Below are 19,564 nucleotides of genomic sequence, written 5' to 3' on the forward strand. Positions count from 1 at the left end.
GAACGAATTTTAAGGGGATTAACTGTAGTGCTCTGTTTGGATGGAGAGAGAAAAGGAGAGGAAGGAATATAGTAGAAATGAATTTTAGGGGGAAATAATGGGAGTTTTAAGTTGTTTAGATTGAGTGAAAAGGGTTGGAGAATGAAAGGAAAAGTAAGGATAGTAAAAAATAAGTATAATATATAGTTATTATTTGGTCCCTCACATATAAATTTTTCAAAATACTTCATACATCATTTTTTAACTACACTTTAAAATTTAGGTATTTTTTAAAATCATATTTTAAATTTAGTTTAAAATATTTCTATTTCTATATTTAATTTTTATTTTATTTTTAATTATATATTTCATATGAGTTTTTTTGATAAAATTTATAGGAAATGGTAAAACTGAAATTATATTAATAATTATTATTATGGAATATTATTTTTAAGTACAAAAAACATGCACCAAAATCTATAAATGCTGTATTATGTTTTTCATAAATACAACAAAAAAAGTTCTTCTCGTAAAAAATATCTATTATAATATTTAAAATAAACAAATAATTTTGAAAATTCGATAATAATAGTAAATAAATAATATCAAGAATAATAAATAAATATTAAAAAAATTAGATGCATCAAAAGAGTGATCAATAAAATAATTAAAGGGTTTAAAAATTAATTAGGGGATTCTCTTAATTAAATATTTATTTAGAAAATAAATAAAATATTTCTTACAGGAATAATTAATTGGAGGATGATTCTAAGGAATAATTAGAATATTCTAAAGAAAAATCGGTTCAGGATCTAAAATTAATTGGTTAGGAAAATTCTAGGAAACAATCCTGTTAATTTGTACTAAAATTAGGAAATTGGGAATAAAAATCCAGGGTGAATCAAACTAATGGAGACACCAAACCCTAGGTGGATGATTATAAATAGAGGGAATTGTAGAGACGTTTGAAGTGTGAGAGAAAAAATTTTAAAAGAGTTGTGGTTCCACCCATGAATAACAATTCTAAAAATAAAAATAAGGCAATACTAGAGCGTGAAAGCATATTTCATCTTTGCTTCAATCGGGTGGAAAAACTGAAAAAGCAACAACTACGAGAAGGAGGGGGTCGTTATGGTGTTGTCCAGATACTATTAAGTAAATTCACGTTTCAGAACAGGTAAACATTTGGTCCTGAACATTTAATTACTCTATACGTTTGTAGTGTGAATGTACATATGAGATTGTTTGCACTTTGCTTTGGATATTTTGCTCGTGTTTTCTATCTAAATGAAAAGTCAAAATAATCTATATGTTTACATGCCAAAGCAACTTCGTAATTACTCATGCCTGCCTTATTTCCAAACGGGATTTGTGATTTAACCCGCAATATTAGAAATATTTGGAGGGTGGAAATTTGGAATAAGTTTAAAAGATTTACTCTTGGAGTAACAAGTGGATCTCTCATTAAAAATAAGAGTAATTTATGGTATCATAGGGTTTATTATAAAACGTTTATTTTCCCTGAGCAAACCCTTCTTTTGTTTATTCATCCTATCATTTACCAATGACTTCAAACAAAACACATCACCTCCAAAATTAACGTTACAAACGATGGAAATGTTTAGAGGATCATTCTCAAATTCATACTATTATAAAGAGTCCCAAATACGAAGTAATCCAACCGACTAAACTTCATCGACATGCTTCTCACAGATGCAAATGTTTGTTTAAAAAAATCCATGTTAAAAGTTTTTTTTATACATTGGAAAATGATAAAATTGAGAAGAAACAAAACTAAGACACTCCACGTCAACTTTTTTCTTCTTCTTAATTGTAAGAAATAATTCTACTATCTAAAATGTTTTGAGTACATAGTCATTCTGTTTTACAAAACTACTATCAATCATTTACGTATAAAATGTTAATAATTACATTTCATTTTTTTAGAGTAACAAAATTCGATATAAGGTTTGAAGTAGTAATGTTAAGAAATTTGAATCACTCTTGAAAGAATAAATGTGGTACTTGTCAACATGAATGTGGTTATCAATTCGTACAAGTTTAAACTTTGCACTCACTGAATCAGGTTGTACTTAAGTTGATTGGAGCAGTGAAACCAATAGAGAGATTACAAATTCCTTTACCTGAGTTTAGTTTCAATCCTTATTTTGCTATACTTGAAGAAATCATAGAGAATTCAGAACCGATCAGTGTGTTTTAAATCATATTTATATATTTTTTTCCCAAAATATGGATGTCAATAGATTTTGAATCTTTTTTGGTTTCTTGAAACATTGGAGAAAGCTAAACCCATAAAAATGAATTTATAAACTCTATATTGGTTTCACTGTTGTCATCAACTTAAAGTACAACCTGCATTAGTGAGTGCAAGGTTTAAACTTACGAATTGATAGCCAAAGTGGTATTGACAATCTCATAGCACATTCCTTCTTTCATGAGTGATTTGAATTTTTCAACATGACTACGCTCCAAATCACGCATTGGATTTTGTCACTTAAAATAATGAAATATAATTAATAAAAATTTATACTTCAATTATTTATAGTATTTTTGTAAAAAAAAAGGTGATGTAGTATAATTTTTTCACACAAATAAGAACAAATAAGTAGGTGTGCTCAACTTTTGACATGGAAATTCTAGTAAACAAACCTTTACATCCATGAGAAGCATGTCGATGAAGTCTGATTGGTCGAACATCTTCGTCTTTGGGAGTCTCCATAATCGATTCTGACAATGATCATCAAAACCTTTCATCGTTTGTAACCTTGATTTGGAGATTGGATCAACGTTTGAAGTCATCATGTGTTTTGCTTGAGGTCACTGGTAGGGTGAGTGAAAAAGAGGATGATTTGCTCAGATGAAAAACGTCTTTAGTTGTCAAATTTATGATAAACCTGAGACTCACATACTTTGATATAAGAATGAGAATCACTTACCTAAGTTCATTCCTGCAGTTGCTAAAAATTACTAGATGCTTTTTCTCTCCTCTGTACCTTCTTCAGTCAGTTCTTCTTTGATAGAACATTCATCTCAAGATGAAAAACCACACCAAAACACAACAAAGGAAACCACCCAAATGGACCCCATGACTAATAACCCTGATTTTACAATTTTGTCTTGGAGGGAAATTGAATGATTTAAGGGGTGATACATGTCATAGGAGTCTTCTAGAGGAAATCAGATATTTGCTTTTTTTTGTTTTGGAATATATAATAGAGGAGTGTTAGTTTTTTTTTACTGGCAATGTTAATTGTTAGTAAATTAGTTCTTTCACCAGAGTGCTAGTTCCTTCATTCTGTATATCTCTTCATTTCCCTTAGCTCACAAGTGAGCTACATTTCCCCTTAGGGCTGGGCAAAAAAACCGGCCCGGTCCGGAACCGACCAGCCCAGCCCAAACCGAGTCATGCGGATCGGGTTGCATCAGTCCATGGGTTCGCGGGTGAGAAAAAACGCGCCCAGACGGTTTTTGGCGGTCAAGTTCGGTCCAGGGAAATAAAACCCAATGAAGACCGAACCCGACCGTTGAACATATATAAAAAAAAAAAATGAGCCCAGCCCAACCCTGTCCAGTCTCAACCCTCAACCCTAGGTTTAAAAGCTTCAGTTTCTTCTCAAACCCTAACACATTCAGTCGTCCCCTTCTCTTCTCTTCTTCACTACCTCGCACATCCACCACCCACCGCGAGCCACCACCATGCACCGCGAGCCACCACCACGCACAACCACCATCCATTATTCCTTCTCTTCCTCTCTGATCGTGTTCCGCCACACCACCACCTCCTTCTCTGACGTCGTGCGCCTTCACCACTACCGTGAAGCTGCAGCGCCGCCGCAACCCTTCCTTCACTGAGGTCCAACGCTGCCACCACTTGAAGATTCGCCGCCGCAACCGGAGTCCGTCCCACCCTCGTGATGTTTACACAAACAGCCGCCGCACCACCGCCTCAGGTTCCTCTCTTGCAGATGAAGATGCAAATGATCCAGATCTTTCTTCCATGTTATTTGTGATTTTCTTTTGTAATGAGATGCCAGTGAGAAATGTAAACTTTAATTTCATTTTTTCTGAATGTTTCTGAATGTTGAATCTTGATCTTCATCTTCCATTTTTATTCTTTTTTTTTCTGATTGTTCAACCCGCCGAACCCACCCGCCGAAACTGTGACCCGCCGAAACCGAACCCGAACAGCCCGTGGCAACTGGATGGTCGGCGGCGGACCTGGTGGTTGGGTGATTTCCACCCGACACAACCCGCGTTTTCGGCCCGAATCCGACCTAACCCGTCCGGTGCCCTGCCCTATTTCCCCTATTAGATAGTAATAATATATTTTTGTCATTCAATACACTCATTTTTGTTCATCGGAAAACATCAATATACTCTTTTGAACACTCTCTATTATAGGTATATTTTTAAAATAATCAATATATTTCTCACTTATTAAAAATTTTGGGCCCCCCAAACTGGGCTTAACATAATTAAAGTCTGTGAGCCATTTAGCAAATGGACAAGTCTACATTAGCATAACTTCAAGTCTCCAACAAATCTGGAGTTAATTTGCATGCCTAGGAAGTTCCCATCAAAGAATTTCCCCTGAAGCCAAATAGTTCCAGGTAACACAGAAATAAACTAAGCCTCACAGTGCAAGTTCATAAGCATTAATTTTCAATGTAACCCAAAGCTATCAGATTGAGAGAAGCATCATTCCAAGCCAGCTGGTTTTTTGGAATATAACATAGAACCTCAATGCGTTAAAGCTATTACGGATATTTTCAAAGTAAAGAAAAGGTCTGTGTAGGAAGCAAACCTGATGTAGAACTCTTGAGTATGAGCCATAAATAATTCACCCAATATGCTAATGAAGGATGAACATGGAAAGCAGGAGCCAATGAGCATCTTACATAATTAAGATATCTTATGAAAGACCTCTCATTTGTTTCTTATAAATAGCATGGGTATAAATAGGATCCGAGGTAGTACTATTTAATACTAAGAACAGGGAAAGCAGGGCCAATGAGCATCTTACATTATTAAGATATCTTATGAGAGCAATGTTATACCACTCAATGAATTGCAAGGCCTCTTCACATATAGAAAGCAAACTTACATTAACATTCACAATTGAATCCAATGATTTACAAAATTTATACAAAACCTCTACACATTGAAGAATTAAGAATGATGTAGTGCATGTTTGAAAATCCTTCTAAAATTGATTTGTTAGAGTCGATTTTGGTGAGGAGCTTCTGAGTTTCAGAATTGATTTTGAAGAAAGAGAAGCTTATCCAAACATGCTAGAAGACATTTGTACATATCTCATCTACTTAGTAAAGAGGACACCCTTCAGATTTAACACCTGGAGCAGTTGGACATGAAGCTAAGGAACACCCATCCGAGTCACTGCCCCACCAATCTAAACTGATATGCTGCATCCCTAAACACAAGTAGAGCAAAACACCCATGAAGGCTAATCCAGCATCAAGTGCACCTGACAAGACATAATTGTGGCGGCTCCACCAGCCGCGGTGGTAACGGTAGGCAACAAATCCTGATGCAAATCCAACAAGAATCCAACTGGAGTAGTTCACTGCTGTAGCAGGTGGCAATTCAGATAATGCTCCCAAGAGCACAGGAACAGTGATGAGTCTAATCCATTCCTTTTCAGGGAATGCCTTGTGTGCAAGCCAAACAAGGAAAGGGGCAATAGCACCAGCCAAGAAAAACCAATTGATGGCAGAGTAGTGTCCAAGATCACCAAAAATTCTTCGAGGCCCTATCAAACCCCATATCACAGACGAATCATAGAAGACATGATCACCTGGGCAAGTCCATGGGCTACCTTGTGGAAGCAATTCTTTATCACAAAAATTTGGTACAGTGTTCATGAGCCACCACATTGTTACTAAATGTACCAATGCTGATACTAAGGTGCCAAGTACCTGCAGAGGAAACAGAGCAAGCAAAGGGAAAGATAATTAATTACTTACAAACAAGACAAGACCATTTGGTAGCAGAAATGTAATACAGCATAAAAGAGAGTCACTTGTGCGAGTTGTGTCTATTTTCACTTTAGTTTTTTATGAGGGAGAACGGTTCATACCTGTGCCATGAACATTGCTCTAGGAGGAATCTTCATGTAATGGCCAAGCTTAAAATCTTGCAAAAAGAAAACCGCTTGTTTCATACTCACGTTCCCATACACTTTAAACAACATGACACCAACTGGATATCCTGGGCGAATGTATCCAATTATGAACTCTGTGATGATATTCAAACTCGGTGCCTTCTCAGCAAGAAAAAATTCTGTTAGTACTGTCGATAATAAGGTGGATTAAAACAAACTATTTCAGGTCATATGCAGTACTTTCAATATAAGAGGTAGCAAAAGCGCTCTTGAACTTTGAAGACTTCACATTCAACCTTTTAAGTTTGGCAAAATTTATGGTACAATCAGTAATTTATTTACAACAGGAAACTTCTAGAGTGGAAGTTTATGGGGATGAAGATCCTATGTTATCATTTGGCACAGCATTTCTGGTCCACCAATCAAATTATGTCATGTAGGCGATTAAAACCTTACATATGTGATTTTTAAATGACATGACACAATTTAATTGGTGAGACAGAGAATGAGACTCCAAATGAGGGTGCTCCAGAGTCATAAAATTGTAGTATAACTTTTCTACCTGATAAATTGGGGCTATACCTGATTTGTCGTGGCTCTGAGTATTCCAACTGGAAGAGTAAACAATATGGCAACAACACAGGCTAAAATCACACCCCACCATGGCAGCTGGAGTTGATCAGTATAATACTCACAAATAAATACAGTTGCCATGATAGTGAACAAAAGAATACAAACAAACCACCATTCAGGAACATGTTTGTAATACTTCCTCATGATCTTCGTGTGTATATCTATCTTCTTGTCTTGGAAAGCAGACTTACTCAACTGCATTATTTCACTGCACCATCAAATCACTTGCTTCAACCATCAAAGTTTATTTCAAATGAAACAGTTAAAAAAATAGTGGAACCATTAAAGGGTGACTTAATTACCTCCCATGGAAGAGAAACACATGAACTAGGGTTGCAGAGAGGCAAGCAAAACCAATGCCATATACCATAGCAAACATGGTGCTAAGATAAAGAGGGCCTTGACGGTGATAAGCCTCCATGTCTAGGTGAAACTTGGAATCCATGATACTTGAGATATTGTATTTTTCACCATCGGACATGAATAGACCATCTGAAAATATGGGAAATCTTCTTGCGTTGTAAAGGTTGAGCCAATAAGCAATGGGCATGATGACATACATGAAAATGCCAAAACCAGCAGCAACGTTAGCCGTGGCAAACCATGGACTGGCCAGAGGGCTGCCAAGATAAGCACATATGGTGGACCAGTCAAGACCAACAGCACCAACTCCAAGACCATGCAACCCTGAACCTAACTGGTGTGCTAGTACAGAAGTGGGGAAAATCCAGCAGACCCAGGAAAGTGAGGATAACATTGGGAACAAGTAGCCTGGAAAGACATAATAAGCAAAGCTGCAAATGAAAGCTATGAGGAAGAACTGGTTCCGAGTTAACCCGCCTTTTGGCCTTTCCTCTTTCTCGTGCAGCGCCCTGAAATCCATTGTGTTGTGCATGAATTGAGAAATTATTGCACAACATGGAATTTGCAGACTATGTAACTACTATTGCTCATAAATTTGACAGGATTAAATTAACTCAAAGTCTAGGACCCTCAAGTTGGTAACTTAAGAGTATCCACATTGGTGTTTGCTAATTTTGGATGCTATGTCAAGTTTGAAATTCTTGTGAAATAAGCATGAAGGAAATTGATTTTGAGGCCACTGGATGAGATGACCGTGTTGCATCACCAACCAGGGGAAAGGGGGTGACGGCTGTGGACTCATCACATGATGTTTAGATTGAACTAATATCACGTGAGTCACTAATGTTTGATACATTTGAACCATCACATCTAAAAGAAATCAATGAATAATAATGAGTGTCATAGGATAACAAAAAAACTAGTATAAGTTGAACTCTCTTCATCATATCGCTATATTTTTTTAGTTCAAATTAAATTATGACATGAGAAATTGGTGAATTTTAATTAAATAACCATGTTTCTTTAAATGCATTTTTTGTAAAATTTTATAAAAATATAAACAATATACTAAGCAGGGTATGAAAAGACAGAAAGATACTAATGCTATGTTTGGTATACGAGAAAATGAGAGAAAGAAATAAAAGAAAGAAAAAGGCATGAAGCTTTCCTATGTTTGGATTAATTTTGGTGGGGCCCATCTTTAGATTCTTTCCACCCACTACTGGGCAGAAAATGAGAGAATCTGTTTTTTAACGGACAAAACACCCTCAGCATAATATCTCTCATGCTAGGGGGCTTTTCCTCCCAAAAGGAAAATTTCTTCACATTCTTTTTTCACTACCACTTATGAGATATGAAAAAATAAGAAATATGATAAATAATGTTATAAAAAAATTAAAAGAGAGATATAAAGAAATGGAAAAAAGTTAGGTGTAAAAGAATTAAAATCTCCAAATTACAAAACATCTGGTTATGCTTATCATGTATTCTCTGTGTGTGTGAAAGTTTTAAAAATTTATTTTTCTACATTTAATTTATTAACATCATCATTCTCTTCCATCTCAATTTCTCTAAATTCTGCTCTTATTTCTTTCTTTCTTTTTCTATCAAAATACACATCATATATTTACCCCTCTCTTTCCTTGTTATATATTTCAATAGGTGGCGCATTAGTGTCAAATCATCTTTGTGGTTTTTCTATTGATTGGTTGTGTTTTTAAAAAATAATTAACAGTATAACTAGGGTGCCCACTAGGGTGGACTACTTTTAAATTGGTCCACCGGTGGACCAAGGCCTAAGAACCGTTGGATGAAGGAATCTTAGAATATTCTAAAAATGGGTGGTTAGGATTGAGTTAATGTAAAAAGGATAAAAACGTAAAACTCTCGTTCCCTTCTTCTCCAACTTTCCTCTCTCAAAAATTCACTCTCCATCCAACCCGCGGTACAGGGCAAATGCCCATAATTCCACTAGTCTCCACGATTTCACTTTTAAACAGTGGTTCTCTCCATTTCTCCATGGTTGAACTCTGATTTGGGGCTGGAGATAGCGGAAACGTGAAGAAAATTTTCCAGCATCACAATCACCATCAATCGCCAAGACAAAAACCTCAATCATCCATACCATAATCCATATCAACAACAGGGAAAAGGGAAGAATAAGAAACATAAACTCCAAACCACCAATTTCAAACCCTAGAACCCATATCGGGATAGAGTGGAGGAGAACCTTAACCCAAAACCCATATTTTCATCCTTCATATGTGGTGAAAAGCCCTTCTATATGAGCTCAGAGATCGATTGATTCAAACCCAAATCGAGACCTAGGTCTCAAATCGCAAGCCCAGATCTGAGTTTGATTCGAACGCAGATCGCAAATCCAGGTCGCGTCAAACATTATGGAAAGGGGAACGGGGTGGTGGTTACAGAGTCGGTGATTGCAGGGGAGGGTTCTGGGTCAGGCGTTGGGGTGGGAGTTTCCGGGTCAGGCTTGGGTGTCGGGTCGGGTTTAGTTGTGGAGGGGAAGAAGGACGCCGTCGGCGAAGAGCTCATCGACGGTGGTGGCGGTGGTGCGGCCGGAGAGAAACTTCTCAGATGAAGAAGGAAGGCCATGGTGGTGGGGGCTGCTGCCAGAAGAAGAAGAAATTGAGAGAGATGCTTGAGCGTGACTGAGGGTTTCTGGTTTAAATTTTTTTTTAGCTTTTGTAAATTACTAATATAACCATGGGTGCACCGGTGGACCAATTTAAAAATAGCTCACCCTAGTGGGCACCTATAACTAGCGTTTTTAGGGTTGATAATAATATAACTGAATAAATTTATCCGTGCTCAAGTAGATGAATACGTTTAAAAAAAGAGATTAATTTCTATGCACCGACGGTGTAAATAAGATTTACACCATCATTCAATTACATCCCTCCATTTTGTTAGCTTACAATTAATTTTGAATTTAAGAATATCTAAAAATAGGAAATGAAAGGTTGTGATTGAATGATGGTGTAAAACTTTTTACACCGTCGGTGCATAGAAATTAATCTCTTAAAAAAAGTAGATGAATAGTAATAATAATAAATAACTTTTTATATTATAAGATATAAATATAAATAATTAAATATAAATTGAGAACTTTAATGAATTAGTAAGTCTGATAATAATAAATAGAAATTTTTATGGAATTATTTTATTTCCCTAAATTTCTACAAACAAACAACTTAAAATCTTCTCACTCTCCATCTTTCCAATGTACCACAAAATCTTCTCACTCTCCTCACATATTCTTTATTTTTCTTTCTTTCTATTTATTTTCCTCTCATTTCCCTCCAAAGCAAACACAGCATAAAAATATTAAGTTTGACTAGAAAACGTAGACCAAAATTCTAGGCACTACACTACTCACGAGAAAACTATCAATTCACATAAAAGAAAAACAACGAATACGAATACGTACCTGAAAAGCGAGACCTGAACGAGGTTCTGGGGCCACCACATAGCAGCGGGCTCCACCAAATACCGCCGGAAAACCCCCGCCCAACCGAACCCCAAAACCTGCGTCGTCACAACCACCAGCAACGCCACCACAGCCGTCATATCCTTCCGGTAAAACACCTTAACAGCCGTCACGAAATGAATCGCGTAGACGCTAGCCGCACCGGAGCTCGCGAAGATGGTGATGAGCACGTGCTCCTTCACGTTGAACCTCCCCGGATTCAGCGTGAACTCCCACCTCTTCCCCCTGAAAAACACTCGATCCGTCACCGTCGACGCCATGAGGTGTCCCAGCGGTAGCACGGCGATCTGCGCCGAGATCGCCGTGACGGAGAGCGGCTCGCGGCGGAATCCGAAGAATTGGTTGAGGAACGAGAGGACGACGCACGCGAGTGTTCCGAGGATCCATGTTCTGAAGGTGAAGGTAGGGAGAGAAGGATCGTCGGTTACTGGGACTGTCAGCGCCACCTGCTCGATTGGGGAATTTTCGCCGGCCGGTGAGGGGGAAATGTCGCCGGAAGTGGTAGCGTGGTTGGTGGTGCTGCGGTGGGTTGTAACTGAAAGTCAACGGAAAAGGAAGTGATTAAGTTAGCGTTTGAGAGATAAAAGGGAAAGTTAGTGTTAAAGGTGCAAACGTACTTAGAGGAGCGTTGATTTCGTGGTCATCATCCATGTTGCTCTGAGCTTTGAAAATTTTGGGATATTTTTGAAACCAAAGCTATGGTGTTGTTAAGCTACTAACGTTTATCATTCATATATTTTAAATTTAAATAGACTTTAATGAATATCAACGGTTTCAGTGTAAAGAAGCTTGATTTGATATCCAACCATACCATAGTATGTCACATAGGAAAAAATTATTTATAAATTACAATTTTAGGTGACAGAAAACAATTGGGGATTTGTAGAAAAAAAGTTTACACTGACAATATATTTAACATTATATCTTTTAAAAATCAGGTTTTGTTACGCTCCACACTCATTTTACTATTTTATTTTCGCTACTTTTGTCTTCTTTTCCAATGAAGTTTTACTAGATTTTAGTTTAGTTGTATTTTATATGGAGTTTTCTAAATAACTTCAAATAAAGTTTAAGTTTTTTTTGAATGTTAAATAAAATTTAAGTTAAATCACTATAATTTTTTTGCTTCATTGGAAAACAAAAATCACTGTAATCTTAAGTGAACTAATGATACTTAAAATATACTATAAATAAGGATTTAATTTTTGCATTTTGATTTTTTATGTCCATGTGTGGCATGAGACATGAAGTACACAATAAAAAATGATTGGACAGGAGACACCAACTTTATTTATCGAATATTGGACAGTGGGCGCCAAATTTTTTCCGATCTTCATTGTAGTTGTTGAATTGTGACGGGAATTCGGACACATTCACTTTAGAAGGGTTGGGTCATGGGTGTACTGCCGTATTCAATTTTTCTTTTATTAAGGACCAAACAAAATTAGGCTACATAAGTAAAATTTTAGGTACGGTATGGAAATGATGTGGACATTGAGAGAATGGAAATTGCAATGTTTTATTGATCTCATATATAAGGTACCACACTTATGTTAATTACGAGTAGGCCCCAAGAATTTACAATGCAAAATTCAGAAAGTTTTATTCATTTTCTATGAATAATCTTATTTTTGGGTAAGAAACCTCACAAATTTATGATTTCCAAAAGAGGGGGAAAAGGACCGTCGAGTTTCCGTAGAAGGATTGGACAATTTCACTGGTTTGATTGGAACAAATTTGCTGACATTGAAAGATTGCAAAATTAGGGTTTTCAGATGCATGAATGATGGAAGGAGAATTTGGATTGGATACCTTCGTTGACGATCAAATCAAATCATAAATCATCTTGGGATTCCAATTAATTCCAAAGAAGTTCCTTGCTTTCCTGTACATGCATTATGCTTATACATTGATTAAAGCCCAATCCAAGTGAAAAACTTGACACCCAATTGAGATTGCTCGGGACATCACCCAATTCAATGTGGCTGGATCATCCCTAGGGAACCCAGGGAGGAGTGGCATTAGGGGGGGGGGGGTGGTTGAGGAACTCGGCGAGACAAGTGCTCGGTGTGTTTTCAACAACAGTTGGCTTTCTGTGGGCATATGAAGCAAAAGTAAAAGGGATCTTGAATTGCTATTCTGTCAGCACTTTCGTTTTCGTCGTGTCCTAATTGAATTGAATTCTTCCCTAGCTGTAGGTTTCTCAACAAAATAGACCATGGAAGTTGCTTCAGGACCTTATTCAGATAGATTTGCTCATGGCAGAGATGGGGTGTCTAGGAGTGACTAATATCTACAAGGAGGCTAATAATCTGGCGGATCATCTTGCTAAATCTGGGTGCCATAGGACCAATTCTATCTGGGCTAGTTATAACTTTGAGGACTCGTTTTCTTTGTAAAATGAGTTTTGTGCTTTGCAGGCCCCTTGTAAGCCTTTCCTGCTGTTTCGATTGTGCTGCGCTAGTTGGTCTCATGGTATGTGATGGGTTCTGTTGAGCTGGTGCTGAGATGACAACATTATTTTGTGACCTATGATGTGTTGTTATTGTTTTTTCTCGCCGCCTGTGTCTGCTAGTGCTGTTGGCTGGAACTGTTTTGTTTACCCTTCTAGAGTTTTTCTTCTCGGTTGGCCTGTCCTCTCCTTTTCTACGTGGTGCAGATTGTCTCCTCTATTTGCAGGGCTCTTGCTTATTCGTCTGGTACCTTGCTTTCGATGGATGGCCTTAGCTTCTGGTGGTTGTTTTCCTTGTTGTCTTGGGACATGGAAGTGCGAGGGGAGAGAGCTTTATGCTTCTTTTCTCTTTCGTTTTTTTTTTACTGTTGCTGTTTTTGTTCTGTTTTCCTATGTTGTTTTTCTTCATGTTAGCTTACTTTGAGAAAGCTTGTTTTCAAGACCTCCTTTTATCTAATATATTTCTCTTTAAAAAAAATGACTATCGGTTCTTAGTGCTGGACAATTCATTCATAAGAAGTCAAACGAACTTTACAAAGAACATAACTAAGGATGACACATCATATCTCTCACTTCTCTCTACTATTTCTATCTCTCTCTAAAGGTGGAAGTAGAATAGTTGTGAAAAAATACATTTTCATTTGGTAATGACAATCTTTGTGATCTCTAAACACATTTGATGAAAAATGAAATGGGTAACCAAACATACCCTATTTTCTCCGAGGAAGTAAAAAAAGATCATATGACAACTTTTGTGAACTTCGCCACAAAGAGTCCACTGGTTTGTGATGTTAAGGAGTCAAATCGCCATGTTTTTGGTATGCGACCACCTTTGCAAGGCCAATTTCTAGCAACATCTATCTCCATCAACTCTGTAGATTGAAAAATGAGTTTCAAAAACATAAGAGGAACGTTCAAACACCTCAAGCACATGCATGTAACTCAAATGCAGAACATGTATGTGATCAAGAATTATTACTAAAAACTATGCCTACTCAGCTCATTATGCAAATTAATGTAAACGATTTCGACATGTAACTATCCTATATCATTACATTTCATAAGTTAACGGAGTTCACCAGAAGAATGAAAATGAAAATGAAAAAAGAAAAAAGAAGAGTAATACTGAACATGAAAGGTCAACTAGTTAAATTGAGGATCTTGTAATCTCCGACAATTTCTTATTCAACCAGAACTTTTTTCCATCAACAAAAGAGTTAAAGAGGGTTGGGGGAAAGAGGGTTAAAGGGTTTGAGGATAGAGGGATCATGCATCCAAGAATGGGGGTTTTCTACAAGATAAGCACATAGCATTTGACAAGAAACAAGCACAGTAAATCTGCTAATCGCATTGCTGAAATAGATAACAAATAATACTAAACATGGACAATAGAAATAGTTGACATTTCAGACAATTTTCCAACTGAAAAGAAATTGAATATGAAGCATGACGATCATACCAGCAGTCACATTTTCCTTCAAGAACTGCTCCACCACATCTTCATTTTGAGCAACAGTTAAGCTAATCAACAATAACATATTTGTCAGAATAAAATCACATGATATAAACGATAGTGTCTTGGTACACATGTTATTTGACTGCATTTAAAAAGGCCAAGTTGCAAAGTAAAAGGAACCTGCAAGTGCTATATACGAGTGACCCCCCAACTTTTAGAAGTCTGAAACCGTTGGTGAGAAGATTCAGCTGTAGTGAGACACAAGGTAAAACAAAGTAATATTTAAGACGACTGGGATGCAAGAACTAAGCCGAAAATGGTAATAGGAATAATTTCCAATACGGTGTTCAAAAATTTCATGTTTAATTTTTCTTTTTGGAATAAATGGTGCACATATAATAACTATGAAACAGAAACTCAAAATAATATACCAATTGAAGATAGTTGTCATACTGGCAAGTAGAAACTATCAACTTAAAATCCATACATTCGCATTACTATAATGTTTTGATGGACTGATATTTGTTTAGTCCAGCACTCCAGCCCATAAATGCTTTTTGGGTAGCAATACCACAACCAAAAGCAGTAGCTTTAAAATGAAGTTTACACTCATATTCAGTTAGTGATATTGCTGGCAATCTCAAATTCACTATTTTTCTTTTGACGAGGTTTAGACGTAATGCTGCAGCGGGTGGGCTTGTTTCAGCAACTTACCCACTCAGACATATCTTCATCCAATTAGTTATATAAACTTGCATCATGCTTAATCACTTAAGCACATAGATTTTCAAACATGTTTTAGGCAATGCACTTCATTTGAAGTCCAAGGTTGCCTCAGTAGTCAGTTCACCATTGATAAGTGATTACCCCTTAGAAGCTATCCAACAGGAAAATGCATATACTGTTTAGTGTTTGACAACAACACAATAACCCTGTACTATCTCATTAATTACCAACCTTTTCTATTTCTTCTCAGTTGGAGCTTTGTGTCAGAATAAGAGTGTGTAAGACAGGGAAGAAATGAAGATAATAGTTCCAGTTAAATGTTCCAACAGGTAGAAAATGTGTATTTATGGATCAAAGAGAATAATGAGACACTAGTTATTTGCCTGAAGAGCATGTAAATTATCAGTCCTCTCAGCATCCAGCAAACGGCGTTGAAGTGTTAACCAGCCCCAATGTTCAAACTTTTGTATATGTTTAACTGAACCGTCATGAGTGCATTCAGCATCCACAAGGACCTGCACCAAATCCAAATGATAAACTTTTCACGGTAAAAGTAAGCAAAGAACGATGCAAGATATATTCAAAAGGAAGGTACTAGTTACTTTGTCATAGCCATGGCTTGCAATCTCATTGTCAGATACAGTCTTATATAATTCTCCTTTAGTAAGACCAATAACTCCAGAATGTTGTCCATAATATATGAGTTCAGGAGGCTGAGACCTAGACACCAACTGTGGAGTCCCACTTTGATTTGCTCTTTTTCTCTCTTTCCATGGTCTCCTAGATGTCCACTCCTTGAACACATCCATTCTCTCTTCCAATCCAGACTCGCCTGTTTCATACTTGACAGAATGAAAGTATTTCAAAACAGGTAATGAAGATTAATAAATATGATATCAAATATGAGTACTGCACAACTTAAACTTCAATTACATGATTTAGAATCCGAACAAAACCCCTGAGGAATAACTGAAAATGCTGTTCCATCAGCAACAAAAAGCCGGCATCGATCACCCAGTTTATATTTCTGCAGCATTGTTCTACATGCTGCCAATCGATGCCTCGCAGCATCAACTCCCGTAACAGAGCCAGAATCACCAAGAAGGTCTAGTATCATACAAAGTTTAGCACCTGAAAATTAATTTTCAGACAAACCATTACAATCATGACTCCAGCCAATTGAGAAACTATATAGTTTGCTCAGTGTTTTCAAATCGCGATCACGGACCATCGCGGTGAGCCAAAAATCCGCTATTTTGGCCACTATTTAGCGGCGAATAGCTGGAATAGCGCACTATAGTGGGCAATAGCGACGTCGCGATTAGCCAAAAATCTGCTATGCTATAGCCACTATTTGATATTACTCCTCTCTCAACTAAAACAAACATCCCTAAACAATTAATTAAAATAAAAACCTAAATGTAAAATCATCATTTGAATTCCGGAATTCACAATTTTAAACGCATTCTATCTGATATAAATCAATATTAATCTCAAAAAGATTTAATTTTTTGAACATCAGTTACAATTTATAAATAAACAGAGAATAGAAACACAATTGAGCAGAGAAATATCTACCAGGAGCAGCACATAGGTCCAGGACATGATCCCCAGGTGATATATCTAAAGCCATAACAGCAGCTCCTGAAGATGCATCAATTCCATATATCTGATACAAATAAATCAGAAAAATGACATTCATCATATTGAGCATAATAAGTAGTTAGCATTTGGTTAGGATTCAGTTAAGGGTAGTTAGAATTCAGTTAGGGGTTGTTAGCAATTGGTTGAGTTAGTTAGACTCTAAGGTTGAGTTATTCACTGTATAAATAGTGTAATTATATACAATTATCAATTGAATTCACATTTTATCAAGTTTAATACATCATTCCTCACAATTCATTGAAACATTGCTTGGTTAATTAATATTTTGGGCAACCAAACTACTAAATTACCTTCCCTTCTTTGTAAGGCTTAGAGCCAGCAATGTGAACATGAGGAGGAAGAGAGTAAAACCCTGGCAACCATTCCAATTTCTCGAGCTTGCATTTCACCTCTGCTTCAACCTCTTCAAGACAAGCTTCGCAACCGGGTTTCAACCTATTAATTTCATCTCCAGAATTAAAATTAGAAAGAAAAAAAACAGTACCAATTGGAAGACGATGAAGAAGAAGTGAAAATTGGAATTACCGAATGTATCGTGGGGTGGAATCGACGGCGGTGTAGATGGATGGGTCGAGCCCATTGGCCTCCAGGAAGTGAAGGAAAGCTTCTGGTAATGGCGCCTTTGCGGCGTGTTCCATGAGACGATTGGCTTCGCGGTGGCAGATTTGTTGCAGTTCACGGAGGGAGGGGAGGAGGCAGTAAACGACGGCGGGGTTCGTACGAAACCCTGTCGTTTAAGAGTGGTGGGCTGGTGGCAAACTGATGCATTGCAAACTTAAGTGGGAATGTAGATTATTGACAAAATAATAACGTTCAAAAAAAAAAGACAAAATAATAATATTAATGGGATATCCAAAAAAAAATAGAAATGTCAACAGTACTGTTGAAAATCTCGGGCCGGTCATCGATTCGGTCGGGATTCTCGAGTTAATAAATCACCGATTGGGTTAGAAGATTACTGGTCCAGTTGATTCGATATCCACCGATAAAACAACATAGCATGTGATCTAGTTGTTGTGACAATTGTCCTTCACTTTTAGATTCAAGGTTTGAATTTGTAGTTATTTTTTGACAAAAATTATATGTAGTATAAACTGTATAATCATATTGTTTTCCCCAGAACCTTGCGGGACTGCCTTATCTATAAACCCTAAGAAATCTCACTTTCTCCTGAGTGGCCACAAACTTGTCTCTTTTTCCTATCTTCAGATGTTAGAACTTTGATTCATGCCATTAAAGCATCTCAAATGCATGGTTGCTAGTTGGGTTGCTTAAATGCTATTATGGTAGGCCCAGACTGCCACATATGATTTAAGCAACTCATAAGCAACCCATGCAGAATTCACTCCAGTGCATGGTTGCTTATTTTACTTTTAGTTGGACCCCACTGTACCTCATATGTTTATATTTTTTATTTCCACCTAAGCATGACTTAAATTTAAATATTTATTAATATTTATAACAATATAAATATATTTAAAATTGGACATGGTATTTAAAAAAATCAAACAAAATGCATTACATTATATTATATAATTAAATTCGAAATAAGATACAATTCATTGCAAAATAAATAACAATGAAAAATCTCTCAAAGATTAAATTTCATTGAGCTCCCAAATATGCTCCACCAAGTTTGCTTGAAGTTGGCGATGAATTTCTCTTTGACTCATATGACCTCTTCTTTCCAAGAATGTTGCAAATGAAGGGATAAGACCATTAGATACTTCAGCGGTTATGATGCCATTGTCTACTTGGTCGTAAAAAAATTTACCATTATACCCATCACGCTCATCTTCAACAATCATGTTATGCAATATAATGCATGCATACATTATTTGTTTCATGGTATTCACATGCCAAAAGCGTGATGGACCACGAATAATCGTAAATCGAGATTGGAGTACTCCAAATGCGCGCTCAACATCCTTTCTTGCTCCTTCTTGTGCTTTGGCAAACAATTGTCTTTTTTCTCCTTGTGGCATTAGCATGGTCTTGACAAATGTAGCTCACTCGGGATAGATATCATCCACTAGATAGTATCCCATATGATATTGTGTTATGTTCACCTCGTAGTGCACTTCGGGAGCTGTGTTTCTGCGAATACAGGGGTTTCAGAAAAGTAGTCGTTGAACAATCGATTGTGACCTTCTTCACGAGATCGCTCTATACCCTTTCTTCTTCGCATAACGGTGTCATCAGATTGTTGTTGGCTCTTATGTACCATCCTCAAGTAATCTTATGCACTGGTGTCATTCATATAATCTTCTACCATTTCTTCGTAAAAGGCATCAAAGTCGAGTATATCATTCGGATCCATCAAAACAATGAGAAAATATATGTGTAAAGGGATTGGTTCTAATGAAGGCTTTTGAGAGAGAAATATGAATGTGTATAATGGAGAGAAAATGTTGTTGGGTTGAAGGAGGGTGCAAAAGTGTTTATAGATGATGGACTTTATAATGTGATGTTATGGGCATGTGCTATGGGGATGTCATGACATGATATCTCCTCCTCTCATTTCATCTACGGAGATGCAATCATCCATTTTTTTTTGTTTACATTTAATTAAATTTTTCTCCCTCTTTTCTAAATTTCCTATTAGATGTAAGTTGAATAACAGTTAAGTAACAAAAATTT

The 19,564-nt window shown here is 36.7% G+C and overlaps 2 protein-coding genes across 2 annotated transcripts; both read right to left on the reverse strand.

The window, feature by feature from the left end:
- Positions 1-5,001: 5,001 nt before the first annotated feature.
- On the reverse strand, positions 5,002-11,393 carry LOC130711338 (oligopeptide transporter 7-like). The gene is made up of 6 exons (XM_057560910.1): positions 11,243-11,393; positions 10,566-11,160; positions 7,057-7,626; positions 6,704-6,962; positions 6,098-6,280; positions 5,002-5,936 (listed from the first exon to the last, which is right to left on the reverse strand). Exons 1-6 carry the CDS (start codon positions 11,274-11,276, stop codon positions 5,322-5,324), a joined length of 2,256 nt encoding a protein of 751 aa, XP_057416893.1. The 5' UTR covers positions 11,277-11,393; the 3' UTR covers positions 5,002-5,321.
- A 2,166-nt stretch (positions 11,394-13,559) lies between these two features.
- LOC130714432 (multisite-specific tRNA:(cytosine-C(5))-methyltransferase trm4b) lies at positions 13,560-17,698 on the reverse strand. Its single transcript, XM_057564328.1, has 9 exons — positions 17,450-17,698; positions 17,215-17,359; positions 16,838-16,928; positions 16,193-16,390; positions 15,862-16,091; positions 15,643-15,774; positions 14,714-14,781; positions 14,537-14,598; positions 13,560-13,949 (listed from the first exon to the last, which is right to left on the reverse strand). The coding sequence occupies exons 1-9, from the start codon at positions 17,560-17,562 to the stop codon at positions 13,816-13,818; spliced, it is 1,173 nt and encodes a 390-aa protein (XP_057420311.1). The 5' UTR covers positions 17,563-17,698; the 3' UTR covers positions 13,560-13,815.
- Between the last annotated feature and the right edge of the window lie 1,866 nt (positions 17,699-19,564).

Source organism: Lotus japonicus, chromosome 4, assembly GCF_012489685.1.
Source record: "Lotus japonicus ecotype B-129 chromosome 4, LjGifu_v1.2".
Lineage (NCBI taxonomy): Eukaryota > Viridiplantae > Streptophyta > Magnoliopsida > Fabales > Fabaceae > Lotus > Lotus japonicus.